At 40.1% G+C, this 13,356-nt stretch overlaps 1 protein-coding gene across 2 annotated transcripts in view; it reads right to left on the bottom strand.

Moving 5' to 3' along the window:
- The window catches only part of rtn3 (reticulon 3), a 51,286-nt gene that overhangs the window by 10,674 nt on the left and 27,256 nt on the right, over window positions 1–13,356 (bottom strand). For both annotated transcript variants that reach the window (XM_041778966.1, XM_041778967.1), the window contains one exon: window positions 3,222–3,429. In XM_041778966.1, the coding sequence (XP_041634900.1) occupies window positions 3,222–3,429 (208 nt within the window). The remainder of the gene's footprint in view (window positions 1–3,221; window positions 3,430–13,356) is intronic.

Raw genomic sequence — 13,356 nt, 5'->3', positions numbered from 1 at the left:
CTTTAAAATGGAGTTTGGACTCTGTTACATCACCTCTAGTACCGCTTTCCCACTAAAACTAGCATGTAAAAGCAAGTTTTTTGAATGCGGGTAAACCCGCTAACAATCGGCAAGTGACTCCTTTCCCATTGCCAGCAGACCCAGGTCTGATCACCAGCACGTGAGCTGCGTGGCTGTTTTTTTTTCCTCTGATGCATCAAGCTGATGTCATCACGTTGGAGACATCATCATCAGCGCCCCGAAACACAGTTAAAGTCCAGTTCAGACCAAAGATTCGCGACGCAAGACGGTTCTAGAATGAGTCGCAGCAGTCTGAACTGAGTGCTGCAGCTCGAATGAAGCCGTCTGATGGAGTCGCCACCAGTTCAGCCTGTTAAGTCAAAGAGAGCGGGTTTAAGTACGCAGCAAGCAGAGAAATGTGAAAAGGGAAGTATAAATATCGTTTTGAAAGGCTATATACGCCCATTGCAGCACGGCAGCGTAATTTCACTGCACATATAGACACTGAAATGTTTTTCTAGCTCAGTCTTTCTATAACAAAGATATCCACTGAGAATAATTAATGTTCTACTGACATATTCAGCTCCTACATCCTTGAACTTCTCATGGATTATCCAGCAAAGCGAAGTGCTTTCTACTTATGAGCGCAGCCAAATAAAGTTAAGGAGAACCTTTTCTAAACAATGTTTCTATTTCAATTTTTCACATCTATCTGCTTCTGGGAAATATTAGACAAACATTGATCTTTTTAATGATATAAAACAGAAACTTCAGCCTGCCAAACTCCTGTCTCCTCCATCAGCTGTCATCCAGCCTAACATTTGATGGAGGAGACAGCAGAGTTTTCAGAATGAGATTTAAGGGTGAAAACTAAAAAAAGAATATAGTCATTTCCAAGGAGCAGACATATGATAGAGGAAATAGAAACAACCTTTTAGAAAAGTCTCTCATTCTCCAGCTGCGTTAGTACGCAGGAGGCGCTGCGCTTCATGTGATAATCCATGAGAAATCCAAGGCTGTAGAAGCTTGACTTCTTCACAAAAAAATAATAGCTTTCAGCAGATATCTTCATTATGACAAGAGTGAGCCAGAAAAGCTTTTTTGTGTTTATATGTGCTGTTAAACTGCACTGCAGCGTTGGAAACCTCTGCCTAGTCTGTCTCCTCCAGCAGCTGACGGGCTGAAGTTTTTGTGTGTTAAAAAAAAAAGAGGATTGATGTGATTATTTCCAAGAGGCAAAAAATGCAATAAATAAATAAATGAAAGCTTAATAGTTTATATCGTTTGAAAAGGATCTCTCTTCCCAGCTGCGCACGGACAGGACGCACAGCGCTCTATGAGCTAATCCATGAGATTTTAACAGGCTGAATGAGCTAAATCTGTCCGTGGAAAAATGATTTTTCTCATTCATTATGACATGGGCATTTTTGTGTTTCTATGTGCCATTAAACTGTGCTGCTGTGCTGCTAAACTTCTGCCTTAAAACTCCTGCCTCCTCCTGTACATCAGGCTTAAATGCGCAGCAGACAGAATGATGTTTCTGTGCAACAACAACAACAACAAAAAGGATCTATGAGATCATAACAAGCAAGTAATATAAATGTATTACTTGTATTAATACAAATGTAGGCACGTTACGCCAAAGTCATCCCGCGTTCACCCGGGTGTGACGTTCCCACTGGAGCTGATCAGAGGCGGGCCGATAAAAACCCGTGTCCATTGCAGGGTCAGTCAATGCGGGTCTGAATGCTGATTAGAGCCTTTCCCACTGCCGACAGGAGCCGACTGTTAGCAGGTTTAAATGGGTTTTTCGGCCAGCGGGAAAGGGGTATAAGTGAATCTGAGGTTATTTGAGTTCACTTTTTTGACTGCTCAGGTCATTCAGCTGACCACTTTAAGTGGATTTTGATTGTCTGATTGAATACTAAACACTGAGTTAAGGGAATATGTAAATTTATTTTTTGCCAGATAATTAAAATGAAACAGCTATTTCACCATTCTGAGCAGAAATGTGATTTTATGTTTTTTACAACAATATTGGCCGTACCGAGTTAAATGGAATAAGTTTGAGATATCTAGTAGTAACATTTGAAACTGTAATCTAGGTACTTATAAGTATCGGTATCAGCAGATACTTAATATTAAAAAATCAGATCGGGATTGGAGGCCAAAAATGCTGAACGGGACAACCCTAGCCATTTAATTCAAAAAGCTGCTTTTAAATGATTTGGCCATTAAAATAACCATTCTTCAAATGTTTTCCAAAAGCACCAAACTTTGTTTGACAATTCTTCCACTTTAGCCACACTGAACAGCCAGTCATCCCCCTTTGTATCCTTAAGGTTTAAAATCTCTTCTTTTGTGATGGCTTTACATTTTCAATTTTACCTCGTCAGCATTTTACCTTTCACTGATGTGAGGAATGTAACAGCACTCAAAATTGAATAGAAATCTCTGTACATGACAGCTCTGAACTGATGTTGCTTGAGGCGTCATCATTTTTGAGCAGTGTATAACACGCGGAAAACCCTTGAAGGCATGTTCTAATCCTCTGACCTGATAGTTTTAATTTCCTACATGATAGAACTGCATCATGCACACTAGTAAAGTAGATTATTAAGTACATTATCATTTTTTAACTTTATTTAACAAAACTTAAAGATTATCTAGCTGTGTTACAGCAGTGAAGATATGTGTGAATAAATTTCTGCATGGCTGAAAGGATAAAAACAGAAGCCCTAGGTGTCAAATATTAGGTTATTTCTTGTGTTTAATCATCAAAAACTGCAGTCAAAGACCAGCACACCACCTGTCTTTAGACTTCGGATTCTGTTTTTGATGCATTTTTAATCCTATACATCAGTCTGGTGACTTAGATGTACTTTTTAAAAGCTTTGGCACTTTTTGATACCATCCCTCGCTAAAATAAGAAATATTTTATCAATTGAAAGCATGTGATGTTGAAAAGAATTTATGAATTGAATATTTTGACAGTTTTAAAGGGTGCTGATGGAAAACATTTGGATTTGGTTAAACATGGAAACCAGTCACTTAGAAAAATAGTGTGACTGTCCCAACATCGATGTCTACCACTGTCTAATCCCTTATGTTTTAAAGAGATTGTTTAGATCTGTTCGGTCGTCCATGCTCTGTGTCAGCAGTTGCTTTTGTCCAGATCTAGGTCAAACCAGTATTGAAAGATGGATCTGAACTGGTCTTACTTGAAGGGGTGTCCCTCGCTGGACTTCTGCACGGCCTGGACCACAGACTTGTAGATGCGGAAGGTGATGGTGACACAGAGCAGAGCGAGCAGCAGGTAGGAGGCCACACTGATGACGCTGAATGCCGCCAGAGACAACAGCAGCAGCATGGAGACGCCGAACACCAAGCCCGACTTCTTGGGGTCTCGCCAGTGTATCAGATCCTTCACTGCATGGAGGAAGAAGAGACCCGGGTTAGAATAAAATACCAGCATGTAGTTTTCTTGTCATGGGTCATACTGAAAATCAGCTAATGGGCTTTTATGTTCAATCAAAAGATGAATACAGTTATGTCAAAGAATACCGACAGGACCATAATGTCATAAGTGTTTAATGCAAAGTCCAAATACGTTTATAACATATTTCATCTGTTAAAACAACAGACTACACATTTTATCTGTCTACAGATGATGAGGGCAACATCAACAGCAGATATTGGGGTGAAATCGCTGATCTAGGCTGATATTTACAGCTAATATGGGCCAATAATCACAGCCGATATAGGCAATAGTTACAGGTGATATAAGCCAATATTTAAGAATGATAAAGGCCGATATTTACAGCTGATATAGGGTGATATTTACAGACAATATAGGTGATAATTACAGATGACATAGGCTCATATTAACAGCCGATGAAGGCTGATATTTATTGATATAGGCCCATTTTTACATGTAATATAGGCTGATAATTACAGCTGTTATAGGCCAGTACTAACAGCTAATAAAGGCCAATATTTACAGCTAGTTTAGGCACATACTTCCAGCCAATATAGGCTGATATTTTAAGCCGATAAAGGCCGATATTTATAAATGATATAGGCTAATATTTACAGCTAATATATGCTGATATTTACAGCTGATATAGTTGGTAATTACGGGTGATATAGGCCCATATTAACTGAAAGGTGATATTTATTAATGACATAGGCCTATACTACATGTGATATAGGCTGATATTTACAGCTGCTCTAGGCCAATACTAACAGCTAATAAAGGCCAATATAGGCTGATATTTAGAGCCGATATAGGCTAATATTTTAAGCTCATATTTACAGCTTTTACAGGCCGATATTTACAGGGCGGCCACCTTGACCCTAAAGCTGACCTTTTATTCTGTATTTTCTAAGATGCCAATGAAAGCCTTTTTAAACTGCCATCATTCCTCTAATGATATACTTATGTACAAGATGCTTACGTGGCAGTGGTGTGATATTTTGTTTTAAGATGAAGTGCATAAAAATATTACACCAAACTAAATTTTCCTTCTGCAGCCCATCTGAAACAAGCATACAGTTAATAGTCGTGGTACAAAGAAGCACTTGGCTGTGTTTTCTTCAAGATTTGTAGAAAAACAAAGGTCTCTTTTGCATATCACACTGCAAAAGTCACTGACATTTTCACTGAGGAATAAGACTTTAAAATGCATGTTTTTACACATCTGAGGAGCAGATCTGAAGCAGTAGCTGCTCTGCGTGCCTGAAAGAAGCTTCTATATAATAACGTGTGCTCCCATTAAACCAGTCAGAGCACAGAGGCCTGAACGTCCCCGAGGCATCGGCCCACGTGGTTTCTCCTCCACTTACACAAGGCTTTTTTAAATACCCCCTTTTTCTCCCCACGCAGGCAGGCAGGGGGAAGGAGTGGCAGTCTAAGCGTGCCAGTGTTACATAACCAGCTGGTATAGAGGCTATCACATGCGGCGCTGCTCACAGGACGAGCATTCAGACAGGAGACGGGCCTCTACAGCAATGCAGCCCCCTCACTGCAGAATCTGAAGGCTGCAGGAGCATGCTTTATGAGGACAGAGCTGCACACATGATCAGTCGTTCTTTGTATTTGAGCCATCAGATTCACATACCTGCACTGTATTCAACGTCTCAGCATGAATACTTAGAGAGGGTGGGGTTTATTTAGACCAGCTGCACCAAAAACAACACCAGGTGTAGCAATGACACCAAACTGATTTATAATCCCTCCAATTTGGGCATCTATTTGATCAAGTTTCTCGGGTAAACTTTGCCCTTTAGTTCTAATCTACACCATCTATAGTTTCTATTCAAATGAATTCAAGCCTTTTCTTTATCTGCTAATTATGTTTACAAATTCAGCAACATTTAAACAACATTCAGCGATCTGCAGCTCCTCTTTTCATTCACTAATTACCTCCACTTGCCTCTTATTTGCTGATCTTTTAACTGCTGCAGAGAATCAGTTAAACTCAGCTGTTTTTGCACACATGTTGTAAATCACAGGGCTTTGAAGCTAAAATACACAAGACCCAGACATGGCAGGAAAAGGATGCTGCAGTGTGCACAGTCCTAATAGACCACAGATAATGGTAAGCTCTTAAAATAAGAGGAGGGCAAATCAGACCCAAAGTTATGGTGTGTTTCCACCATGCAGTACAATTAAGTTTAGTACCGTCTGCACCGTTCGCTACAGTTAGCCCTGATCTTCCTCAGTTTTCACCAGCCAACTTTGATCAAAAACAAAGCAAAACAAAGCAAAAACAATGGTTATATGGTTCATAATTCCTCATCTGTTTCAACAAAGGGAGGATGTCAGTGAAAATGAACTTTATACCAAGAAGCTCAAGCGTTGACAACCCTGAAGAGCACTTTATCACTTATTGTCCAATGGAAATAAAGCATGGAGGGCAACTCATCATGTATTGTCCATTTGAAAGGTAATCTAGACACAGTTTGTCATATATTTTCCACTAGAGAGGGCTCTTCACAAAAATTTCTCTAATTAAAGGGCAATAAGGAGAAAATTTGTCATTTTTTGTCTATTTCAAAGGCATTTGTGAAGACACTTTGCCAAATTTTGTCCACTTGAGAGAAGTGTTCCCTCAAGAGGACACTTAAGAGGCAATTTGTCCATTATTGTCTATTTAGAGGGCACCTTCTGTTTTTAGAGGGCATTATAGAGGCAATTTGTCAAATTTTGTCCAATTAGAGGACACCCAAGGGCTTAATTTATCCCGTTTATCTACCATAGGATCGTGTAAGATGGCAACCACAGGATTTAACCATCATTTTTTCAAGGCAGACAAGTCCAAAACCCCTACAACCGCTAGGGTAAAGTACACTCGGATCCTAATAGTGGATCATCAGGGCAGCATGGTGCTAGGCCTTAACTGAAGCTAGAGTAGCTGCTGGTGATTGTATCACAGTATAGGTAACTCATTTGACCAAGAATGTGGGCCTGAATGAATAGAGAGATCAATGATTAGTTAAGCATTTACTTTTGACAGCGCTGCAGACTACCAAGAGCTGGCTATATGGGCTGATTCAGAGATCAACAGTAGACTTTGAAAGAATTTTTTTTCAAAAGTGTAGTAAATCTATCGGAACAGCATCAGAAACTAAAAAATTAAGCAGACAGCTGTGTTAAAAACCTTTAAAGTGTTAAATAATACAAATTCTATAAGGAAAACTTTTTAAACAGGATTTTCTGCATGTCTGTTGTTTAATTCTGCCTCAGATCTGAGCTGTTACTGCAGCAGGCTTTATTGAATGTGCATGCTAATGTCATTGTTGCATTTGAATGCTCTAAATTTACTCTGACATGTGCACCTTAAGAGCATCTTTAATTATTCAGACGGAGCTCAAACACTCCTTCTTAGAGATGCAGAAGTCACTCGTACACATGGTGACCGACACGTTCTAAGAGTCTGAGCCTCATTACAAAACGAGTGAGTAAAGGAGGAAGCTAAATCTGCTCCTTGGGGTTATTAGAGTCTGTAAACTGCTTTGAGATGTGGGCTGTTTGAGTTTAATGACTCACAAAAACATAAAAAGTCATGAATGCTTAATGAGACTCAGCGGCTTTTAGGAAAACATTGTTCTCATCTTATTTATAGTGCATTTTAAGTTTAAAGCCCACTTACATGAGCACGAACAAGGTTTAAACTGTACACTATAAATAAACCCACTATAAGGATGTAAATATCAACATGGATTATAAATCAATGGGCCTGAACCGTTTGGTTATTAAAGTTTTGGAGGGATGGACATAAAAGCAGCAGAGAAATAATCTGTTAAAGATGGATAAGAAGCTTTCCATGAAGGAAATGATGGATTAAGTCTTCTTTATAGACCCAGTGAAATCTAAAATTTACTGCCTTTGTTGATGAAAGAATATTAACATCATTATCACTACTGTATGACTCAAACGGAGCAGAAAATAGAGCTCTTTTGTTCCTAATCATTTTCATTATAAACCTATAAAAATCTCCCAACTCAGATATAATCTAATATTTATCTCAAAAAGGACAGACAGGCTCATAAATCTATGTTACAAATTCCAAAGCTGCACGTCTCTCAAACTACAAACACTGATATTTTCATCTGACAATAACAACAACAGTGAGCGGGGTTTCCTCATCCTCGCTGCAGGGGTGTGTGTGTGTCCTCCCAGCATGCTTTGCTGCGGGTACCCACGGGGAGGCAGCCGGAGCTTTGACGGCGTGCGCTCATTATCTCTCTCTCTCTCTCTCTGAGCTGCAGTGTCCCGTTTTTACTGAGCTGCTCTTAAAGCTGCAGAAAACTCTGAAGAGACCAGGAGTGTAGGTCACCCTTCATCAGGAATTTGAATTTTAAAATTCAAACCAACAAACACACCCTAAGTCCGCATTTTTAGAACAAGTTTGATTAATCCAACTGCAATAATGATGTCAGGCTGTACAATTACATCATCTCATAAAAAAACTGTTTCCTATTGGTTCGTTCATCAAAAAAATTACAGAGCAGAAATGTGTTTGGAAAAGTTTTGTATGGACACAGAAAAAGTACTGAGTGGCCGATTGACAAGCATGCAGAAAGGTGGAGGACGGTTTCAGAAAGAAAATCAATGCACAAGGAGGCAGTTTGGAGGTTTGTAAGCAACGTTTGAAGAACAATCTGAGTCCAAAATCCATAAATCATGATCTCAAAGATTTGCAAAGATAATGAATCTGTATTTGCCTGCAGTTTTTGGGGAATTTAACCAAGAAATAAGCCAGTATTGGATGTGTAGGACTTATATTTTTGTTGCTTCAGAATTAAAAAGTCATAACAATTAGAGTAAGTTTGAAATCCCTGTATTGTAACTCCCCTAGTTTTGATGCCGTGTTATTATCGTGCATCTCCTTGGTTAAAAGATGACCGCACCAAGGTCACAGCAATGGAAAGTGTTAACGTCCAGCAGCCAGTCCTGCTAACATGATCTCTATTCCTCACACACATGCACACAGAGGCTGGTATGCAGACAGTAATCCTGACACATTCAGAGCTAGGTCTACATGTGTTGAATACTTTAACCCAGAGTTTGGCACGCCGCACAACTAAGCACCGCTGCTCCAGCAACAGGAACAAGAGGAGAGTTTGCAAAAAAGTGCATGAAAGACACGCCAGCTTCATTTAGAAGCAGTTAGTTTTATGTTTCTGTGCGGCTTGTTGGCTGTAAAAACAATAGCGTTGTGTCTTAACTGTGCAGAAGAGGAAGCTCTGTTTTATGTCGTGCTCTGTAGAGGAGCCGTGTTGTTGAATCCTCCCCCCTGCAGCCATGAGCTGCTTCTATTTTAGTGCTCCTCTGCAGTGCTGCTCCACAACTTCACTAGGTTATTAGGCGGGGTGCATTCAGAGAGGTACGATTGTTTCGGTTGGTGTGGCTGTTGTCAGGCTGGATGTGCCTGCTTTTTTTAAAACTGTTGAACACGTTTTTAGTCAAAGAACCATGCAGGACTTTTCCCTTCTTTTTCTGCGCAGTTTCTAATGCCAGACTTGTTGCTGGGGCTCCACAGATTAGTCTGAATAAAGCATTCCTTCAGCGTTCAGATTTGTGTTAATCCTCTGTTTGAAGTTTGGCTAAGAGAAGGAAAGACACGTGTAAATACCAGGATAAAAATGACCTGACTTTGGTGTTCGTTTCATATTCAGCTAGAGCTGGAATAATCTGTAAGTTTCTCCTTCTCACCAGGATAATAACCCAGACTGGGTTTGTAACAGGGTCAAGGAAAATAGAGCGACGTTTGTTACCTTAAATAATCTTATTCCCAGTCTCTATTAGAACAGGTGGGTGTTAGAAAGCTCATAATCTGTCAGTGGCTAGAAAACCAAGACTTTGTCAAAAAGCCAACAAGTCTCATTATCCTGCTCCAGGAAAAAACATCCGGATAAGATTAGTAACTCTGATCCAAACAGAGATACCTACACAGTTAGAGACTAGCTGCTGAAAATACAACTAATAATGCTGCAGTTTAACAAACATGCTGCTGCAACTTACTGCAAAATACATAAACTTCTAATTAAAACGGCATCATCAATTAAAAAATAAACAACAGGAAAACAAAACAAAGAAAATACTTGGGGTATAACAATTCATTGATATATAGTGATAACATTGATTGGCTGATTATTCAATCAAATTGACAAAAAAGATCTACACCGTCAGCTTTAGGGCTTTTTGAAAAAATTCCTCCTGTATGCCTGTTGACTGTTTCCCCCCATCTGCGCTGCTCAGTAGCAGTAACAGCAGCTGCTGAGATTTAGTGGATATCCTCTTTATCTCAGCTGTGTGGACGTATTTCAAACAGAGACTACTGCAGGGCGAACCTTTGGCTTTGTTTTCCCACAACAAAAATTTGATTTGATAAATCAAATTTTCTGCAAAAGCTGATGAACTCCTCTAAGCTTCAGCTCGTATGGATGCTATCCATCCTTGAATCATCACAGAAACTGCTATTAATAAGAAAAAAAAAAAAACAAATTTGATATTGAAAATATCCAAGTATCAAGCTTAATGACAACCTCGATGGTAAGCAGTCTGCTTCTTGGTTGAGAAAACTGTAGGCACAGAAATGAATGCCACTTCAGTCTGTAATTATTTCCACTAAATCTGCATCCTTTCTGTTCCACATGTTGTCGTAACATCACGGTCTGTGCCCTGGGTGTTTTAAAAAGCTGCATTAAAGCAGAAACCCAACACCATGGATTGAATGCCAACCCTGACTTCCAGGCTTCCTGTAAGCCAGCACTTGGGCACCATATTTAAACCTCCTGACACCCACCCACTCACTGTGAGTGGACCACAGCCGAGCTGTAAACGACGGAGGGCAAGTGAGGGTCAAAAGCTCAAAAGGAGACACCATATGTAGATTTAGTGTTCATATAGACCACTACACTGTGGATTAGCTTCTATAATCTCTGTGACAACTGTAGTTTCTGCAGCTGCCTTCACTGTAGAGATTTTCTGATAACATTTTTCCTTCCTGGAGCCCAGCCATATCAAGTACCCTTTAAAAGCTAGTGTGATTAAAAAAAAAAAAAAAAAAACATAATTGGTCAACTACAACTGGAAACCTGTCCATCTGGGTTGGCTGATTGGGTTTGATATCATTATTTTGGTTCTGTTATTTGGAATAGTGATTCGACCTGCTTACATACCAGAAGCCAACAATGTTTCTTAGGCAGAATTGGAGGAAATCTTTGAATAGTTTTAAAGAACTCTCTTTCACTTTCAGGCTGAAAAAACCTCAGGGTGTGACATTAGCTATGGTCAGTAGTCTTTAGCAGCAAACATGTACTTTGTGGCCACCAATTACTACATTATAGTCCCCCTGTTTCTTATTTGCAGATTTCCTCAAATTTGCAAATAAATTCCCTAAACTCCTTTTTTTGTAAGAGTAACACCATAAATATACTACATATACTAATTTCTCTGTATAATTACCTTCACACTTCTATAAAACATTTTGCAAAAAAACCTAAAGATTTAGGTTTAAAAAATTCCCCTAAACGGTCCATGAAAATTATGAAAAGTTTCCAAACAAAGTCCCTTACATTTCCTTCTATCAAACTCCCAGAAAATGGCAAATAATTTCAATTTCCATTAAAAATCCCCCCCCCCCACACACAAACTCCCAAAATATACAATCATCCCCCAAAACTTTAAACTTTTCAAGCAGATTCCCCCTACATTTCATGCAAATACTTAAACTTTGATGAGAATTCTGGACAAATATCTCAAAAGCAAAATGTATTACTATGTTGGAGGAAAGCCACAATTAAACATTCATGTGACATCAGTCAGCTAAATCACTCTAGGCACGGTATTGGCTCTAGCCTGGCTACACTTTCTGGGTACTTTTTGTAACCCTCCTCCACCCCAGCTCCTTGTTTGTTTTGTTTATGACTTAATCAGTGTCATTCTGTTGTCACTGATGCCTGCTCTGCCCTGGATTTTTGTTGCTTCTCTCCCCGCCTCAGGCTTTCCTTGTAGGCAAAGAAAGGCAGGAACGTGTGCTGAGAAATATTTATAACTCTAAATCATGTGTGTCTCTCTACAAAGTGGTCCTGACTGAGCTATATTAGATGATAACAAAAGGTTATTGCATGTATATATAATTCTTTTGACCAACAAGAAGTTGCTCTAAGTGACTAGACTACACTGGACTACAATAAAAGTCTCAGAAAGAGAATGTCTGTAATCACAAAATATCTGTACATACAAATGTTTTTCCCATGATGCCTACATGTTAAAATTATTTTAGTGAGGTAACAAAAAAGGACCAGGCATGCTCAGTGTGCAAGTGAGTAAAGGTTTCTTTCTGAGGTGACTGCATGAAGTTAGCAGGCCTACTGCCTGGAAGAAGAGGTGTTACCTGATAAGTGGGTTAGTATTGCTGTCAAGACATGCTCAGCAAGATGATAGGCTTCAGCCACCCATTCGTCGATGGCGTCTACCTCTTTGGAATACGTGCTGTCAGGTACACGGTTACTTTGGGAACTTGAGGTAATGGAAGACTGCTGTGAAGGCGCTGCAGTGAGGTTTTCCTTGACGGGAACGTTCTTTTGAAGAGATGCCACCTCCTCTTCCTCTTCTTGACTGCTGCCCAGCTCTTTGAGGGCACTGATGGTGAGCTTTTCCTGCTCAAGATCCATCACCATGGTTGGAGGAGAAGAAGGGGGCAAATCAGTGCTCCCAGATGTTTTTGTGGAAATGTCTTTGGGCTCCTCAGGCTCCTCATCTTGCCTTGATTTCAGGCACTCCCGCATGAAATCCACAAAGCTGTCCGTAGGCTCAGAGCTGTCGGGGTCAGTGATTTCTTGGTTGCTTGTTTTGCCAGGTGTGGGATCTGTTTTAGTCTCCTTCTGAATCTTTGAGTTGCTATTTTCAATGCTGTTTGCAACAACGTCAGTGGTGGTCTTCTTACCAAAACTTTCCTCATCGTTGCTGCTTTCAGTTGCACTTCGGAAAGAGGAATAAGGGTCTTGGGGATAATCTCTTGTAACTGTCTTGGAGAGGGCATCATCCTCTTGAAGTGCAGGATCAGCAAGAAACCGCTCCTTGGCATTGTTCAGCCCTTTGTCATCAATATCATCACAGGTTGCATCGTAATCATAATCGAAAGATTGTCTATCATAAATATCGTCTTGCATGAAGCTGGTTTTAGGAAAGGAAGCAGTCTCCATATAGTCATCTTTTACAGTTGTGCTGCTCTTATCAGTTTTCACTTCACTGTAAGGATTTGGTATCATGAATGTTGGATCAGTCTTGCCTGAACCGACAAGGATATCTTGTGCTTCATCTGACCATTCGTCATCGTTGTCTGGGAAGTCCACATCATCATTTGTGGCCATGAAAGAGTACGGATCTTCCTTTGTTTTACTAGGAGTGGTCTGTGATTTTTCAGGTTCAGAAACAGGGTCTCTGGATGTAGTTTGATCAGGCTGTGCCTCAGGTTTTGATGCAGATTCCTGCTGGACTGTTTCGGGGACAGATCTTGGTATCTTGTGTTCAGGAGAGTATTCCTCATCAGAGTCCACAGGAGAGGACGGAGGAGAGTAGCCTTCCATGAATTCAGTTTCTAAGGGACGTTTTTTGGGTGGTTCATTTTTATCGTTGTCTGGCTCCGGAGTTTTTGTAGCCTCTCTTGCTGGGTCTTTCACAACCTCATAGTCCTCTTCTTCAGCCTCAAGCTCCATCTCCTCATCGCTGTAATTTGGTTCATCCGTCTCGATCACATTGATTGTTGGAACTTGCATCAGCTTCCTCTCAGATCTCAGTGGAGGAGCTTCCTTTTCCTCAGCTGGAGTTGCAGATGCCAGTGC

This window comes from Cheilinus undulatus, linkage group 22, assembly GCF_018320785.1.
Source record: "Cheilinus undulatus linkage group 22, ASM1832078v1, whole genome shotgun sequence".
NCBI classification, from domain to species: domain Eukaryota; kingdom Metazoa; phylum Chordata; class Actinopteri; order Labriformes; family Labridae; genus Cheilinus; species Cheilinus undulatus.
Note: the sequence above shows the minus strand (reverse complement) of the source record. Positions and strands in the feature narration are given on the sequence as shown.